The sequence below is a fragment of the Caretta caretta genome, chromosome 1 (assembly GCF_965140235.1).
Source record: "Caretta caretta isolate rCarCar2 chromosome 1, rCarCar1.hap1, whole genome shotgun sequence".
NCBI classification, from domain to species: Eukaryota; Metazoa; Chordata; order Testudines; family Cheloniidae; genus Caretta; species Caretta caretta.
The window spans coordinates 328,113,306-328,133,074 of record NC_134206.1 but is presented as its reverse complement, the minus strand read 5'-3'; the positions used below and the strand labels follow the sequence as shown (position 1 = coordinate 328,133,074).

At 40.4% G+C, this 19,769-nt stretch overlaps 1 protein-coding gene and 1 long non-coding RNA gene across 12 annotated transcripts in view; one reads left to right on the top strand and one right to left on the bottom strand.

Moving 5' to 3' along the window:
• SRPK2 (SRSF protein kinase 2) overlaps window positions 1–19,769 on the bottom strand; it is a 310,269-nt gene that overhangs the window by 9,462 nt on the left and 281,038 nt on the right. For 9 of the 11 annotated variants that reach the window (XM_048836381.2, XM_048836385.2, XM_048836391.2 and 6 more), the window contains 3 exons: window positions 14,094–14,163; window positions 13,330–13,422; window positions 12,818–12,910 (listed from right to left, as the gene is read on the bottom strand). In XM_048836381.2, coding sequence (XP_048692338.1) covers window positions 12,818–12,910; window positions 13,330–13,422; window positions 14,094–14,163 — 256 coding nt within the window. The remainder of the gene's footprint in view (window positions 1–12,817; window positions 12,911–13,329; window positions 13,423–14,093; window positions 14,164–19,769) is intronic. The other 2 variants (XM_048836386.2, XM_048836387.2) reach the window with 2 other exon arrangements.
• LOC142070643 (uncharacterized) lies at window positions 396–4,497 on the top strand. The gene is made up of 3 exons (XR_012666588.1): window positions 396–586; window positions 2,110–2,305; window positions 3,379–4,497. It is a non-coding gene; the product is annotated as an uncharacterized LOC142070643 (long non-coding RNA).

Genomic DNA, 19,769 nt, shown 5'->3' with positions numbered 1-19,769 from the left:
ATAAAGGCTACGAAGAGGAGCAATGTTAGTTTGTGTTTTCTTCTTCAGATGGCTGTGCGTTTTGGAAGCAGAAACCAACCCAGCATCAAGATCAGGGAATATAAGAAATGGAACCATTAAAAATCTTATCCAAAAGTTATGATTAATTGTGATGTAAAGTAAATGTTATTAGGGAATGAAAATCTATTTGGTGATGTTTTGTAAATGGAAAAAATAACTGTATTAAAACTAAGTAATTGTATAATAGATTGAAATGCCCTAGGTTGTAAACAAATACAACTAATTGCTTTGGGTTAAATCTATTAATGATGTGCTATACGTAGATGATATTCTGATGCATACTGCTGACAGGGAAAGCCATTTAAAAGCACTGTAAACCTTGTTTGCAGGTGGTTTCCTTCCTGGGACTAACCCTGCAACCTGGCCAGCAAGCTCCTGACAAATAAAAAGTTAAGTGATTTTGGAGCTGCCCTTCTCTACCTCAGAAACCGCACTGCTATCCCCCGCTGGGTATGACAGGATTTTGTCAAGACTTCATCTCTGACTATGAAGCAATCGCTGCACCCCTGTACAAGCTCCTGAAAAGGTAGGTGGGAATTGACACATCCCAGCATACCCAAGCAGTCTAAAGAGGTTTTAACACAAACTCCAGTTCTTCACACCAGATTACACAAAACCTTTTGGATTGCTTTTAGCAACCAGGGACGCAGCCATTTCAGCTGTGTTAACTCAGGACTATCATCACGGGGGAAAAAAAGAACCTATTGCTTATGTTTACAGGGTACTGAATTGAGTTGAAAATCAGCACAGCCCCTGTGAAAAACATGTTTTGACACATTTTAGATATCTGATAGGGTTAGGACACACAAAACTGTTCACTGCTCATACTCCGTTAAAGTATCTTTTTGTCTGGGTCAATCAAAGATGGTACAGTGTCTAGTCCTAGACTGACACAGTGGTCCTTGCCACTGGAAGAGCACCAAATCGAAGTCTGTCCTCTGAAATAACCCTCACCTTTGCCTGCAGGACTGTTAATTGAGTTACTCCACATGAGTGTCCTGGAAAAGTGGCCCTCACCCCTATTATAACATGTAGTGTGGCGCAGTGACTGGTTATGGTAACACAAACAAGTTTATTAACTACCAAAAGCTAGATTTTAAGATAGCAAACAGATCAAAGCAGATTATCTAGCAAATAAACAAAAACGCAAACTAAACCTAACATACTAGATAGATTGGACATGAATTAGCAATTTCTCACCCTGACTGATGATACAAGCAGTCCTCCAAGTTTCCATACACAGGCTAGAAATCCCTCCAGTACTTCCCCCGGTTCAGTCTTTGTTCCTCAGGTGTTTCCTTGTGTGGGGAGTGAAGCCTGCCCAGCTGGGGAGGTTAGGGAACACAGCAGTTCCCACAGCTCCCAGACTGCACCCCAGAGGTGACAACACATCACATGCAGTACTATATTTAAATTCTGAAGGGCTGCACCTCGAGGTTCTGACAATGCATGTTGATGGGTCATCCAAAAAAGGGACCCCAGTCACAGAATTTGCAATTTGGGCTCCCTCGGTTTAGGCTGAACCTGTGCAGTGCAGATGTAGTACACACTCAGCACTGTATGTGGAATTGGCTGCTGCTGCGGAGGCATTATCACTCTGTAAAAAAGGACAAGTACTGGCTGGTATAATATGCTCAGACTCTCAAAGGATCTGTGATGCCTTAACATTCCTCCCCTGGTGGAGTATGAATTTATTTTCCAGTGCAGATAACAAGCCTTTACGCTATCAAGCCCTTTTGTGCTATGTATGGAAATGAGCAACTAAACTGGGTAATTCAGCGGTATATGTAAAAGTAAAACCTTATTCCAGACATGAGGAAGCGAGCAAGAAAAACAGCAATCATGAAGCATTTAATCCCAGATAACTCTGTTTCCAGCATCAAGGTGGGGAGGCCCTTACTATATAATACAAATAGCCAGTGCTGCAATGTATCTAGTATGGATAGAATCAGGACCTAAAAGCAAGGATTGATGGCTACATGCTACTCAGTTAAAACTGTTTAGGGGTTCCCACTAAGGGAGCATCAGAACTTGTGTTTTGTTTTGCAGGCTGTTGGTAGTGTACAGAGGCAGGTGTGATTGTGCCTGGAGAACGTGACTCAATAAAACGCAGAAACAACAATCCCAATCTCAGGATATATTGAAATGACAGCTGAAAGTCCAATTCAGTTATGGTGTGAAATAAACAATGCTACTGGATATCACATACAATTCTGCAAGTGACCTGAGGACAAGTAAAAACAAGGTGATTGTGTAAGAACTGACAATCACAGCACCAATCCCTATTTTGGGAATGCTACCTTGAACTTTCCATTTGTGTATACTAGGTATAAGGGGTATAGTACATGTTTTGTGTTTCCTGTAAAATTTAATCAAACAAGGGCTTATTAATATATACCCTTTAGAGAATCAGGGAAGGTAGAACTAAGGATGGAACAAATACCATAAATTGAAAAGAAAAAAAAAAAAAAACTGAGAATGCCCCAAGATGGAGGCAGGATCCAGTGATGAATTGATATTAAGGCTCCTTAAAGAAGTGCTGTACCATGATGTTCAGTTTATACATATAACTGTTTAATTTGATTTCACTGCATTTGTCAAAAGGAATATGCCCGCAACAGTTTGTCCAATTTTATGGCAAATGATTATGGGAAAGATCTTGTTAAAAAAAATGCAGAGGTAAAGGCACCTGAATCAATTCAAAGGTGAAGCCAGCGGGGCCTATCCGCCAGTTATGTACCAGGATCGTTTGAAGCCAGAGCATCAATCTGAAACCAGGCAGACACAGAGACCTGGTGGGAACACGACTAAGCATTCCAGCACAAGCTGGCTGCAGCTGTATTGAGCCCAATGAATGAGCAAAGCAAAGAACTCATTAATTAAGAACTTTTGAATGTATATAATATGCATATATAATTAATTTGCTTAAGGAAGTACAGCATAAAGTAAATGAAATAGTTAACCAAACCAATGAATATCATCGAAGCAGCGCAATAGCGGGGGCCATACCATGTTCTGTGTATGGAGAGTATGCACTACACAAAATCAAGGCACCGCACAGATATAGAGAAAGGTAAATTTCCCACTTTTATCACCACAGAGAAATTGAAAACTTGGTATGGCAGAGATCATACTGATCGGTGTAAAACAAAACAAAACAAAACCCTCACAAAGGTCCAATACCATCATGTTAATTGTGGAATAGACACAGGGGTCCTTATGCTATCCATCCCAGGTCACTGAAACCATTGTCAGAGTATTACCAGTAGAAGTACTGGAAGAAATAAGATTTTAAAAGAGTTTGTTTCTCCTCCTCAGATACTGTTGCAAACTAATGACACGGTATGGAAAGCTCCAGACTTGTCCTATTGCTTGCACTTGGGGGACACCTAAAGCAATCTCCAAACAGCACAGTACAGATACTGGGGAACTGGTAAAGTCAAAACTGCTCATGCTGGCAAAGATAAATGTTGGGTTGTGGCTGAAAGTAACCATTTTTGATATGGACCCAAAAACTGTTATTTTCATTGGCCAAGATTCACTGCAGTGATAAATGGAAAGACCTTACTTCCCAAACCCATTTTTCATAATATAACTAAATTACAGGCTGAATTCAGATTATAGGAGTATGCTTTAAAAGCAGTATCCAAGTCTTGGCATTGTATTCGTCCTTTGAGCCTGGATTTTAAAAGCTTAATAGCCAAGAACAGAGAATGCAGGAGTTAACTAACTTCTCCTGGTGGACAGAAGCACATGACATGGGATTACACCCATGGTGAGGACTGTGATTCAAAGCTTTGGTAGTTCTCTATGTGATTGTGGTAACTGTAATTTTGATTTTGTATTTGATGTTGCAAAATCGTAGAAGAATGTTTAAATGCTTAATGTAAAACCCACATAGCATGTAGGGTTTTAAGGTGGAGAATGTAGAGATGGCTATGAAATTAAAAGAATTAACATTATTTTAAGCTTGGTTAAGAAAATAATGGTTGCTTTATGGTTTGTGACTAGTAAGGAAAAGGCCCCAATCAGCAAGCAAAAGAACGCTGTGAGAATAATAAGCAGCGTTACTATTACTTGCAGTGTGGGAAGGATGTATGGTTAGAGCTGCAACAAGACAAAGAAAATAAAAGTCAAGTAATAGCAATGGGGAATTCAATCATTAGAAACACAGATTGCTGGGTCTGCAATGACCAGGAGAACCACATGGTGACTTGCCTCCCAGGTGCGAATCTCTTGAGACATCTACAAAGACTTATGTGTAGTGCTGGGGAGGAGCTACTAGTCATGGTACATGTAAGTACAAATGACATAGGGAAGATGGGAGAGAGGTCTTGGAGGCCAAATTTAGACTGCTAGGTAAGAGATTGAAGTCCAGGATCTCCATGGTAGCATTCTCTGAAATGCTTCCAGTTCCACATGCAGGGCCAGTTAGACAGGCAGAACTGCAGAGTCTCAATGCGTGGATGAGACAATGGTGTAGAAAGGAGGGGTTAAGATTTATTAGGAACCGGGGAATCTTTTGAGACAGGTGGAGCCTAAGCAGTGGTCCCCAAACTTTTGAGAGTCATGCCCCCCCCTACTCTGGCCCACCCCCACCCCCCCAGACCAGGAGCAGGCCATGGCTCAGGGTGGAGTGGGGCTGTGGACAGGAGTAAGGGGGCTGATGGCTGGGGCTACAGCTGGGGGCAGGAGCAGAGCCACGGCCAAGCCGTTGTGGAGGCTGGCAGCTGGGCCCACGGCCAGGTGCAGCTCTGCTCCCGGCATTTCTCCCAGCCTTGGGAACAGAGCCATGGCCAGCAACCGAGGCTGGGGCCTGGCACGGGGCCAGGAGTGAAACCGCACCGAGACTGGGGATGGGGCCAGGTGAGCGGCCAGGATCCAGGAACATGGCTGGGGGCAGAGAGGACCTGGGGGACGCTCCTCTAGAGGGCACACAACACACTTTGGGGAACTCTGCTATACAGGAAGGATGGGCTCCACCTAAACCAAAATGGAACTGGATTGTGGGCAAATAACATTAAAAAGGTCATAGAGCAGTTTTTAAGCTAAGGGCTGGGGGAAAACCAACCGGTGCAGAATAGCATGTGGTTCTGACAGAGACATCCCTTAGGGGGGTATCTATTCATGGACTTTCTCTATATCCTAGTGAGGAGGAGAGGATGGCAGATGATAAAATATGGGTAGGATCTGACAAGAAACAGTCAAATGAAAAAGAGACCCATTCAATTACACCACATAATGGCAGACAACTAAAAAGTGATTTTTTTAAAGTGCTTATATACAAATGCTAGAAGTCTAAATACTAAGATGGGTGAACTTAAGTGCCTCATATTAAATGAGGATATTGATATAATAGGTATCACAGAAACTTGGTGGAATGAGGATAATCAATGGGACACAATAATACCAGGGTACAAAATATATTGGAAGGCCACAATAGGTCGTACTGGTGGGGAAGTAGCAATATATGTGAAGGAAAGCGTAGAGTCAAATGAATTAAAAAGGTTAAATAAACCAAACTGTACCCCAGAATCTCTATGGACATAATTCTATGCTTGAATAATAAGAATATACCAGTAGGATATACTACCGACCATCTGACCAGGATGGTGATAGTGACTGTGAAATGCTCTGGGAGATTAGAGAGGCTATAAAAATAAAAAATAAATCAATAATAAAGAGGGATTTCAACCCCATATTGACTGGGTATATGTCACCTCAGGACAGGATGCAAAGATAAACTTTCTTGACACCTTAAATCAGGGGTTCTCAAACTTCATTGCACCGCGCCTCCCTTCTGATAACACAAATTACTACATGATCCCAGGCAGGGGGACTGAAGCCTAAGCCTGAGCCCGCCCAAGCTCCACCACCCTGGGGAGGTGGGGGTAGCAAAGCCCGAGTCCCACTGCCCGGGGGAGGGGGAACAAAGCAGAAGCCCAAGGGCTTCAGCCCCAGACAGGGAGCCTGTAACCTGAGTCCCGCCATTCCAGGCTGAAGCCCTTGGCCTTTGGCACTGGGTGGTGGGTCTCAGGCTTTGGCCTCAAACACCAGCAAGTCTAAGCTAGCCCTGGTGATGACCCACTTTGGGGTCCCAACCCACAGTTTGAGAACCACTGCCTTAAATGACTGCTTCTTAGAGCAGCTAGTCTTGGAATCCACAAGAGGGGAGTAAATCAAGAATTGCCTCTCAAGTGGAGTACAGGATCTTTTCCAAGAGGTGAATATGGCTGAGCCCCTTCGTAATAGTGACCAATAATAAAATTTTACTTCCCTGTGGGGAGCAGCGGGAAACACCAAAGCAGCCCAACCTGGTAGCATTTAATTTCAGAAAGGGGAACTACACAAAAATGAGGAAGTTAGTTAAACAGAAATTAAAAGGTACAGCACCAAAAGTAAAATCCCTGTAAGCTGCATGGAAATTTTTTGAAGATACCACAGTAGAGGTTCAATTTAAATGTATACCCCAAATTAAAAAACATAGTAAGAGGACCAAAAAAGTGCCACTTTAGCTAAACAAAGTAAAAGAAGCAGTTAGAGGCAAAAAAGCATCCTTTAAAACGTGGAAATTAAATCATAGTGAGGAAAATAGAAAGGAGCATAAACTCCGGCAAGTGAAGTGTAAAAATATAATTAGGAAGGCCAAAAAAGAATTTGAAGAACAGCTAGCCAAAGACTCAAAAAGTAACAGAATTTTTTTTTTTTAAGTACATCAAAAGCAGGAAGCCTACTAAAAAAACAGTGGGGCCACTGGAGAATCGAGATGCTAAAGGAGTACTCAAGAAAGATAAGGCCATTGTGGAGAAACTAAATGAATTCTTTGCACCAGTCTTCACAGCTGAGAATGTGAGGGAGATTCCCAAACCTGAGTCATTCATGTTAAGTGACAAATGTGAGGAATTGTCTCAGATTGAGGTATCGTTACAGTAGGTTTTGGAACAAACTGATTAATTAAACAGTAATAAGTCACCAGGACCAGATGATATTCACCCAAGAGTTCTGAAGGAACTCAAAGTGTGAAATTGCAGAACTACTAACTGTGGTATGCGATCTATCATTTAAATCAGCTTCTGTACCATGACTGGAGGATAGCTAATGTAACACCTATTTTTAAAAAAGGCTCCAGAGGTGATTCAGGCAATTACAGGCTGGTAAGCCTAACTTCAGTACCAGGCTAATTGGTTGAAACGATAGTAAAGAACAGAATTATCAGACACATAGATGAACATGATTTGTTGGGGAAGAGTCAACATGGTTTTTGTAAAGGGAAATCATGCCTCACCAATCTACTAGAGGGGGTCAACAAGCATGTGGACAAGGGGGATCCAGTGGATATAGTGTACTTAGATTTTCAGAAAGCCTCTGACAAGGTCCCTCACCAAAGGCTCTTAAGCAATATAAGTTGTCATGGGATAAGAGGGAAGGTCCCCTCATGGATCAGTAACTGGTTAAAAGATAGGAAACAAAGGGTAGGAATAGGGGGAGGGATAGCTCAGTGGTTTGAGCATTGGCCTGCTAAACCCAGGGTTGTGAATTCAATCCTTGAAGGGGCCATTTAGGGATCTGGGACAAAAATTGGGGATTGGTCCTGCTTTGAGCAGGGGGTTGGACTCGGTGACCTCCTGAGGTCCCTTCCAACCCTGATAGTCTAGGATTCTATGATAATAAATGGTCAGTTTTCAGAATGGAGAGAGGTAAATAGTGGTGCCCATCAGGGGTGTATACTCAGATCAGTACTGTTCAACATATTCATAAATGATCTGGAAAAAGGGGTAAACAGTGAGGAGGCAAAATTTGCAGATGATACAAAACTACTCAAGACAGTTAAGTCCAAAGCATACTGCAAAGAGTTACAAAGGGACCTTGCAAAACTAGGTGACTGGATAACAAAATGGCAGATGAAGTTCAATGTTGATAAATACAAAGCAATGCACATTGGAAAACATAATCCCAACTACACATATAAAATGATGGGGTCTAAATTAGCTGTTACCACTGAAGAAAGAGATCTTGGAGTCATTGTGGATAGTTCTCTGAAAATATCCACTCAATGTGCAGTGGCAGTCAAAAAAGCTAACAGAATGTTGGGAACCATTAGGAAAGGGATAGATAAAACAGAAAATATCATATTGTCTCTATATAAATCTATAGTGCACCCACATCTTGAATACTGCATGTAGATGTAGTCACCCCCCATCTCAAAAAAGATATATTGGAACTGGAAAAGGTTCAGAAAAGGACAACAAAGATGACTGGGGTATGGAACAGCTTCCATATGAGGAGAGATTAATAAGACTTGGACTTTGCAGCTAGGAAAAGAGACGACTAGGGGGGATATGACAGAGGTCTATAAAATCATGACTGGTGCGGAGAAAATAAATAAGGAAGTGTTTAATCCTTCTCATAACATAGTAACTAGGGGTACCAAATGAAATTAATAGGCAGCACGTTTAAAACAAACAAAAGGAAGTATTTCTTCACACAATGCATAGTCAACCTGTGGAACTTTTTACCAGAAGATGTTGTGAAGGCCAAGACGATAACAGTATTAAAAAAAGAACTAGATAAGTTCATGGAGGATAGGTCCATCAATGGCTATTTGCTGGGACTCAAAACTATGTTCTGAAGTGTCCCTAGCCTCTGTTTTCCAGAAACTGGGAATGGGTGACAGGGGATGGATCTCCTGATGATACCTGTTCTGTTCATTCCCTCTGAAGCACCTGGCATTATTGAAAGACAAGATACTGGGATAGATGGACCATTGGTGTCTGTTCTGGTATGGCTGTTCTTATGTCCTAAAAACTGACTTTAAAGAAACAAGCGCAAACCTTCCCACAGTGCCGTTGGTCAGCAACAAGAAAAGGCCTTGGGAAGAAAGGAGGCTGTAAATCTTATCTGGATTAAGACTGAAAATAGGGGTGAATTGTCTCAAACTAGATTTTAGTTGAAGTCAATAATTGGCAATGACATTATTTGTTTTTTAAAGGGTTCATTGCTAATACCTACCTGACCACACTGGAGCCAACCAATATGGGTCTAAAAACCCCTGGGTTTAGCCCAGTTGCAAGTATCTTGATCAAATGCTTAAAAATGTTTTGTTGCTCTTTGGATGTAGTAAATTGCTTATTATGTAGGCTTTTAAAGCATGTTTATGGCAATTATATAAATACCATTTGGCCTCTGACTTTAATAACATAATTTATGGTTAATTAATGTTTGGTGGTTTCCCATATTAATAATTTCAAATATCATTAAAAATTCCAACACCCTAGCTCCTCTGATGCTTTCTGGCCAATGACAGACAGTTTGTAAGCATGTTTTCTTTTCTTCAGTCTAGCTGACAGTTGAAACAAAAGGCCCCTTTAAATTCAATCCTTAAATGCAGCTCTTCTCCCACAACCATCTTCACAGCCTTCTGCTGTGAATGACTTTCCAACCAGTGTGTGCTTCATCAGAGCCCTCTGCTCTAATTGACTGGCTAGACTTATTCACAACATTTAGAGGTGAGGCAGTCCCAGTCTAGGGGGATCAGTTCTACCATAGTATTTGACATAGAGAAGGGAACAGACATTCTGGGCTTTCAATGTCTCTTCCATAACAAGTAGCTTGGGCCTTTTTTGAGTGGTAAAGGACACAAATGGCACTCGAGGGAGTCAGTATACAGATTGGTTTCAGAGGAACAGCCGTGTTAGTCTGTATTCGCAAAAAGAAAAGGAGTACTTGTGGCACCTTAGAGACTAACCAATTTATTTGAGCATGAGCTTTCGTGAGCTCATGCTCAAATAAATTGGTTAGTCTCTAAGGTGCCACAAGTACTCCTTTTCTTTTTGAGTATACAGATTGGAGCCACAGCTGCAGGGCAGAGTGATCTAAATCATTGCTTTACATCACTTGATTTTTTTAATTGATTTAAATCCGGTTGAGGCTTTATAAACCTAAATTTGATCTGGGCTATTGGGACTTTAGTTTAACCTGACAATGAACCAAATTATAAATGCTGGTTTTGGGGGTTGTTGTTTTTGTTTTTTTTTAATTATACTATTGCAAAGGTATCTTGTCTGAATTTTACAAAACTGTAAAAAATCAAAATATTGAAAATTAAGGCCTTGAGCCTGAAAACACAAACTAATAAACTTTATTCACGTCAACAGTGCCATTGACTTCAATGAGACTACTCCAGTGCTTAAAGTTAAATTTGTGCATAATTGTTTGCAGCAACAGAGGCTACAGTTGTGTTTTTTGATACACAGAGGATATTTTTAAAAACAGGAGGCTAAAATTGGACTTCTAAGCCCACATTTAGGTAAGTGTGAAATTTTCACAAGCACCTAAGTGACTCAGGTGCACAAACCCCACTGACTGCTCATACATCATAGTTTGTAGTTTCTATGGTGTGGCTATTTGTTTATCAGTCTTGTATACGGGTTCATGTATTCTCACAGTAAGGGTGTTCATGAAGCTTGGGACTTATATTTTTCAGCCTGAACATTTTAAGTGTGAAAACTTCTTAGTAGAAAAAAATCTATGTGAAATCTGAAATTCTTATTTGAAAACTAATTAAAGTAACAAGTGCATACATCCAGTTTAGCACTGGGAATAATGTAAAGAATTAACATGTAAATAAAAATTCTGATTTAAATTTAAACAGATTTAAATTAAAAATATAATGATTTAAATTAAAAAATAGAAGTAAATAATTACTTTTATCCACCTTACACAGCTGGAGTAGTGTTTGAAACCCAGTTTCCTGTCAGGATCAGCCATGACAATGAACAATACTAACTGATATGATCCGAATCATCAGTTGGTAATGAACAACTTACTTAATAGATAAGAACAAATCACAAATAAACGGTTCCTACAAAAAGGCCACCAGAACACTTCTCTATAGGACTTTAGTTTTAACATCAATATTTAAAAAAAAAAAAAAGTAACAAGCCAATTAACTATTTGAAAGGAGAACGAGTAAGAAAGAATTTTAACACAGCTGACTGTGCTGGGAGAAACAACGAGGAGTCCTTGTGGCACCTTAGAGACTAACAAATTTATTTGGGCATAAGCTTTCGTGGGCTAAAACCCACTTCATTTCCACTCCATGCACCTGATGAAGTGGGGTTTAGCCCAAGTAAATTTGTTAGTCTCTAAGGTGCCACAAGGACTCCTCGTTGTTTTTGCTGATACAGACAAACATGGCTACCACTTTGAAACCTGGGCTGGGAAAGGAAGTGATGGTTGATTCCTTATCTACTCCTGCACTAAAAGTTCAGATCCACCAGGGGGCACTGTGCATGGCCTCACTGAACACAGCTCTGCCAAAGTGGAAATCTGCAGGGGGGACTAACAAAGGAGAATGAGACAATCATTAGAAGTAAATGAATTCCTTTTTCCACATTATATTACGCTTACAAAGTGCCCCAAAGGATTAAAATGTCCTCAATAGTAAAGTTTCCTCTTTTGTACACCATAGACAACTTCAATTAATGACAATTTCTAGGTAGTTTTAAGGTTTTAATGCCTCCTGGTCATTAAGCTGGTCAATCTGTGCTAAACTGGTATTTCAGCCAACATGACCTTCATCACAATCCTTACGAAGAGAGCAATAACTAAAATGGCAGTTTATGTGTGCATTTAAACTCACCACCACAGTGAATCAGTGCTGGATTTGGGAATAGAACCCAGCAGTCCCTACTGCTGCTTAACCACCAAACATCACCACTTTCCACCATGAATTTAATTATGAAGTCTGAAGTAATGCTCTGCCATTATAAGTGCTATTCTAAGCTGGTGTTTTCCATGGCCTGCTGAAGAGAGCATTTAAGAATATCTATTAGTATTAACTTAAATTTTAGACAAGTAGAAGATTACCCTTTTTTTTCATAAATAATAAAAAGAATGTGGTGAACTGAATGAGAAGAGAAAATATCAAGGGACACAGGAGATACTGCAACTTGACAACAGAATGATTCACCCACATTACCACAAATTTAAAAAAGTAACTTACAGTAGTTAATTCTACTAACCTAATCAAAGACAAAAAGCTAATGGAATCAAGGGAATGACACGTTACATTAAAAACATTTTTTGCCCTGTGCCACACAACACACAGAGTAAAAATTTGTTTTAAATGTCCTGTGATACTTAAAATGAGACAGCACTATCCAGACAGAGGATGGAAGCTGTACCCACCCTTATGTCACACAATTATCTTTTCTGCACTCAGTCTAAACACAAATGGTAAGATAATGGCAGGATACATGATCTCTGTGTTGAGTGTTCACTTATCCCATCCCTCAGTTTGACCCATATAAAGAGGGTTTGCTTGAACACTAAATAAGATGAAAACCAAATAACTAATATTTTCCAGAAAGTATTTTAACTCCTTTCAATGGTGCCAAAAAGTGTATATTCCCTGACAGTTCCTTCATATAAGACATCAACTGAAATGGATTGAACATTAGGTCGTATTTGATACACTGCACATATTTAAGCAGTTAAATAGGGTTTCATAGACATTTTACTTAACATCCACAACTTTGTTGAGTACACCATTTAATATAAATGATACAGGGAAACGGTTTTTATTCTGCAACTTCCTGCTCCTCAAAGAATGGTGAGTTCACATTTATCAGGACTCTTCTTTAACATGGTGTCCTCCCTTAAATTGATATATTTCTTCAGTAATCATAAATGAACGTACAATTTCTCCTTTTGGATAGTACTATGCTTTAAATTAGTGTTGCATAAATACCGTTACCTTTTTTGGTGAAAAACTCCTTGGAATATTTCCCCAACATAGCGTATTTTCGAGGGATTTTTCCCAGCAGTTCAATGATCAATGCTATGTGATCTGCATTGGAGAACATTGCCAGCAAAACAGAAACATACAACAGTTTAATCAGTACACTGCATGCACACACTAACACTGGCCCGGTACAGACAGAAATAGATTGATCCTGGTAAAAAAATGTAAGGGCACTTCCACCAAAACTTCTTCATCCAAAATCACTGAACTGCAGTCTTTAAAGATAAGATTTTACCAATAAAGTGATTTAAAATATGTCAGCAATTGTTCCTTTTAAATTAGTGCAACTAAAAAAAGGAGTTCTTCATAGCTTTTTGTTTTTAATTTGTTAATGTTTATATATCAGGGGTAGATTTTTGTTATATGACTTGAGAAAATGCTCTTTATTGGTATGCGTTACAACCAGCAACTGCTATTCCACTTCTGTCTGCATCACGGCGCCTTTCAAAAAGAAGAGGTACTACCTCTGCGATTGAAGAATTCCCGAGAATATTTTCCAGATAGAGCAAAGTGCCTTGGGATATTGCCTAGCAGCTCTATGATGTGTGCTATGTGGTCTATGAAGGAGAGAAAAAAAGGACACAGGAGTGGGAAGGGCAGGGAAAGGATGGGATAAAAAGAGGAGGAAAGAAACCGGAATTAGTAAAAAATCAGAAATTGTTTCAAATCAACAGTGTTTGCAGCAAACCCATGCACAGGTTTCCAGGGTCAGCAGAACTCCGGCATTCTTAGTCGCATTTAGGAACAATGAATGATGCCCATGTTACCGCTGCAAGGGGCATTACAAGCACACAAGCATGGAAATGGACAGGTATATAGATGGAAGCAGGAGTTAATTCTGTGGAGCTTTTTTAAATTAGTAACCAGCTACTTCAAACAATATATACACAAATGTAAACACCTAGTTCAGTGTCACTCTAATAAACAGAAGATACATTAAAACTCAAGTGTGTTGCTTTTTGTAGCTAAAACGTCTTGTTATTTCTCAGTCAGGTTTTCACACATATGCAAATCTTACAAGAAAGCAGTCTAACTCCTTCAGGCTGCTGTTAAGCAAGATGAATGTGTCTGATGAAGGGGGCTTGCCCACTTAATGCTACAGATGGGACTTAAAATTAAAAGATCTGAATTTACAATCTGATACCAAAACACAATGTTTATCAACAGTTTACTCAAGTACACAGATAACACTACTGTGAACTGTTCCAACATCTCAGAAGATACATACCCTCATCCCTGGAATAGTCTTCACCAGAATGTGGTTCAAACAAATAGTCGCCAGTTGCAAGCTCAAATGCCTAGGAAATAACAGACATATTTATAGCTATTTCAGAAATAATTATTTTAATCTTAGAATTTTGACAATGAAATCTCAAATGTTAAAACAGAGAGAATTACACACCACCTCCATACTGGTGCATATAACAAAATTAATTCCACACATGGACGTAAAAAATTAGAGGGAACAATGCCCCAAACCCCCGGTTGAGAACTGCTGCTCTAGAGAGCATGCTCCCTTGCAACACTGAAGATTCATATCCAAGGCTTCACAAGCAGCAGCAAGCCTTAGTCCATTTCTTTGTACTTAATCAGAATCTATGCCTTAGACTGAAGAACTGGAAAAAACAGATAGGGAGTGTGGATCTATGCTATCAATTTACCCGGTAATTCCTGGAGTTTGAATTTACTAGGTAAGAAATCTGTCACCTTTGTGTATCATCAACACAGATCCCTGCTGTTGGGAGGTTAATTAACAGTATCAACCCTTAAAGGAGGTGATTCTGAAGAAAACCAGTTAAATAAAGATTGCTGAGTGCTCACCTTCATTGGACACAAGATTCTGAACTCAAACCAAGATAGTAATGCTGTGTCAAAGTGTGTATCAAACTGCAGTTAGCAGTTTTATGCTTCTCAGAGACAATCACTTCTGAGACACACAGTTTTATCTGGAGGACTCTAGCTTTCCAAGATCCAGTGGCTGAATTCACTAAAGTCCAAACTGGAAATAAAAGGCATGTTTTTAACAGTGACAGTAATTCACCACTTGAACAAATTATCCAGGGATGTGATAAAATCATCATCACTTGGGGTCTCTAAATCCAGTTGGATATGTTTCTACAAATATACTCTAGTTCAGTTACAAGTTGTTCATCTAGATACAGGAATCACGGAGTGAAAATCTATGTCTTATGATCCGAATGAACGTCAGACTTGAATCAGGGGTTCTCAAACTGGGGGTCGTGACCCCTTAGGGGGTCGCGAGATTATCACCTGGGGGATGAGAGCTGTCAGCCTCCACCCCAAAACCTGCTTTGCCTCCAGCATTTATAATAGTGTTAAATATAAAAAATGTGTTTTTAATTTATAAGGGGGGGGTCACACTCAGACACTTGCTGTGTGAGAGGAGTCACCAATACAAAAGTTTGAGAACTACTGGACTAGATGATCGTAATAGTCCCTCAAGGCCTTAAAAATCTCTGGATGAAGGACCCTCTCTTGAAATCAGTGGCAAAATTCCTCATAATATCTACAAGACCAAGATTTCATACCATGAATCTATAATATAATGTATTCTAAAACTTTCAAGGCACAGAAACACCTTCAAGGGCATACATGTTTGTATACCTAGTTGGATCCATTTAGACAATCCTTGGGCAAAAACAGTCTCCCCCACATGAATTTATCCTGACAGTCTACAAGTAACCTATGTGATTTACAGAAAAAAATAATTTCTTCTAGGTAGGGAAATGTTGTCAGCCACATTTTACTGATGGCAAAACTGAGGCAATAAAAACATTAAACTGAATTGCACAAGATCAGTAAACTGAATTGCACAGTAGGTCAGTGATTCACACATGTCCAGCAACATGCTGTATTCCAAGCCACAAAATTCAGAGGCTTTAGGTCTGGATAAATAATCTGGCCCTGAGCTTGTGAAGGGAGATCCAGAAGAGCTGTAAAATGAACTGGAAGTTCCAAAGTCAAGGAAGGAACTCTGAGAACCAGAAATGGCAAGCTCAGGTTAGAGCTATATTACCTCAACTCTGTCATGCCTGATAGTCCTGAAGACTCTTCATAACAGCTATAAAAAGGCATACAAGAATCTTGACTCCAGCCTAAGAAGTCAAAAGCTTGAATCCTCATCCTGAGGGAGGGAAACTACGGTATGTCATATTTTCCCTTATTGAAAGCAGGTCTATTTAAAGAGAACCCAAACTTCTGAATACTAAAATTACTTGAACGATCACTTGTGCTGACCACTGTCTCTCCAATTTAAGTCATCTTCCAAGATGTTGCTTTTTCTGGGTAGATGAAGGGGAAGAGGAGGGATACATTGAGAGCCTGACAACTTTTTGATCCACTCTTTCAGTTCACTTTACTCCATGGTTGTGATGGTGTCTGCAAAATACTGTTCTGCCTCTAATTCACAGATTCGAAGGCCAGAATGTAATCATTGAGTCTCACCTCCTGTATAATACATGCCATACATTCAGAACTTCCCCAAAATACTTCATGGAATATAAGATTTGAATATATAATTAATTACCTGTAACTCTAACCTATTTATAGGTCCTTGACTTCCACAGGCTTTGAATTGCATGGTGATCCATAGAGCCCTGCAAATCTGTGGATATCTACTTTATATTTGCGGACCGTTTTTGCAGATCACAGATCGGATGCGATACAAATTTTGTATCTGCACAGGGCTCTAGTGATCCAAATGAGCCCATATCAGAATAATCTGTCACAATAATATCTGGCAGCTGAGGAAAACTGAGACATGTCCCTTTCAGACATTTTTGTCCATCATGCCAGAGAGATAGTGATCTTCAAAGGCATAGTTACTAATGGCTGAAAATGGTCTCAAATGGTTCCAGTATCTATTAAACTAGACTGCTGCCTAGCCCTGCTGAAGAAAGTCTAAAAAGTGAAACAACTGTGATTCACAGTTTTGTGGATTTATACACAGACCCTGGAAAGTTCAAGATCTAGAGCCCCCATCATATATGCAAAGAAATCTCAGCAGCTCCAGAAGTTATATGGTGGTGAAATCACAGAGGATACCACACTGGCATCATAGGGAAAATATAATGGGTTGAGACTCCTCCTTACCAGGATCCTTCAGAAAATCATTATCTAAATCAGATGAGAGTGAGAAGCCATCAATGGCCACCTGGACCTGAGGAGGAGATGTCTTCACTGATGCAGTAGCTGGGGCCAGATTTCTTAAGAGAATGTATGTGAAAGGTAGCTCGTCGTTGCGGATTTCAAAAGATTAATATCTTTTAAAAACTGATTCTCAGATAGAATCCATGTAGGTAGGGACTATGTGGTTTGCTAAAATTAATCTCTTGGAGCAGAATAAACCTGGGTGGGATTAAAAAACTGACTTGCAGAAAATCTATTAACAGAAGTGTGGGGACAGAGACCTAAGATATTGAAGAGTCAGGCAGAGAGGTTTTGGACCTGGGAATACTCAAGTGTGAGCCTCAAGTCTCATTAGATCCATGGTACCTGTTCTACTTCAGTGCTGAGCAGAAACTTGATGACACCTCAGAACTGATTCAGCTTCTCCCTTTGTCTTCTTGTGTAGCTTTGACTCCAGGATTTGAACCGTGCAGGTTTCTATTTGTTTGTAGAGTATACTGACTGGATAACACAAAGTGAATGGCATTGACCAGGCCATACTGTGGTGCTGAGGCTAACACTAAAATACTTTTTTAAACATCCAACAAGAAACAACAAGAATAACAATTAAAAACTCGCTAACTCTATTAGCAAGGAAACAAGTGGCCACAAAAAGAAGGAGGGGTCAAAGTCTTCGGTCTGTAGCAGTCAAAAGGCTCTGGAGTTGGGTCACAGTTACGTCTCCTTATATAATTTCACATCCAAATGGTTGGTGTCCCAGAAAGCATGTGCAGAGCCACAATAGCTCAGTGCCAAGACAATATGTGCTCCCAAGTATGACAAACTGTGCTATCAATACTGAAAATAAGGCTATGTCTACCCGACAAGCTAGGGGGGTAATTCCCCTACTTGCGTACACATTAGCCTGAAACTGGTGGATAGACAGCCAGCAACGCCAAGCTGTGCCTCCCCTGCTGCTATCCGTGCTACCGTGGCTGCACGGCTATTTACACGTGTGCTAGCGTGAGGAGAGTTAGCACAAGTACGTGTATACAAGCAGGGGAATCACACCCCTAGCTCATAGCATAGAGAGAGCCTGTGATAGGGCCTCTGCTCCACACTGGCCCATAAGGGGTTAACAGAGCCCTAGGGAGGTTGTGCAGGAGGCAGCCAATTAAGAGAGGGGTTGCAAGGAGTAGCCAATCAGGGCCAGGCTGGCCTATATAAGAAGGGCTGCAGAGCAGAGCAGCTTCAGTCACCCCCTGGAGTTTGAGGAGGGATGAGGACTGGCGGCCTTGCAGGCTGAAGGTAGCAAGCACCCTGGAGAGACCCGGGGAGCTAAAGGCAGTTCCTGGTGGGCTGCAGGGATCTGCAAGCTGAGGCCCTGAGGCGAGGGCAAAGAGTGCTGGGGCTGCGGGAAAGTGGCCCAGGGAAATCTACTGAGGAGTCAGAGGGGACGCAAGTGGCGGCCATCTACACATCTACAAGGTTCCTGGGCCAGGACCTGGAGTAGTGGGCAGGCTTGGATTTCACGCACACACACGCACACACTCGCCAATGAGGAAGTAGCCAGACATTGGGCTGCAGTTGCCACTGAGGGAAGTGCCTGGACAGTGGACTGCAATTTCCATGGAAGGGGGGAGCATCGAGTGTGGCACAGCTGGAGTGCTGTGAAATTAAAGAAACTGCCTCCTTAAAGCTTAGACTGGACAAACTGGAACAAAAACAGGATGACTCAGAAAACAAATCTCAAAGAAACAACCTTTGTCTCTTGGGCATTACGGAGGGTCTAGAGGGGAAGGATATTATCTGCCTTCTTCAGAAGCTGCTCCCCTACATCATCTTCCAGCTCCTAGCAGCTAACCAGTTAGATGAAACTCTTCTGTTGAGCTCCTTTGGAACTGAACAATAATGAACTGTATAGCATTGCAATGCATAGAGCAGGGGTAGTCAACAGGCGGACCAAAGGCCAAATTCAGGCTGGCAAATGCTTTTGAACGGACCGTGAAATCTTTTTATTTACTTATTATTATCATTATTATTATTACTGCGGTGTGAAAAATGTTTCTCTGGAATTTGGACCTTGAGTATACTTGACCAAGAAATTTGGACTTTGGCAAAAAATAATTGACTATCCCTGGAATAGAGTAACATTTTAACACTAAGCTGGGGTTTATTGAACCATCTACTGACTGAAGTATTATCTGCACTCATCATCACAATCTGCACTGTTAGACAGGATCTCTTCACTAACTCTGCCTTTGATGGATTGTGCTATGGTGATCACAATTCTCTTGCAACAGTCAACATTCCTGACATATAAAGTAGACAATAACCTAAACCATGAATAACACTAGCTATTCATTTTGTGCAGGGCATTTGGCATACTATGACTATTGTTTTTTATATTTTGTACATTTCATATTTAGATTTTGTACTAATTTATATTTGATTTACCAAATTGTAAATGTACATGTGATAAGTCTATATATACATATATATATATATATATATAAAACGTGTGTACGTATGAATACATAAACACTTCTGTGGGAATGTATTATACATATTCTAGAATACCCAATCATATTTACAGGGTAATATTTGACTTGAAAATACATTTGTATTTAGAGATGTTTAGATTATTATTAGATAATACAGGAAGGACAAGAGCAGATGGAACCGAAGCCACAAAGGGTCTGAATGTGCCCACACTGGCTTCTTTTAAGTCTGTACATTTTTTTTTTTTTTTTTGGTCTTCTGTTACAAATATACT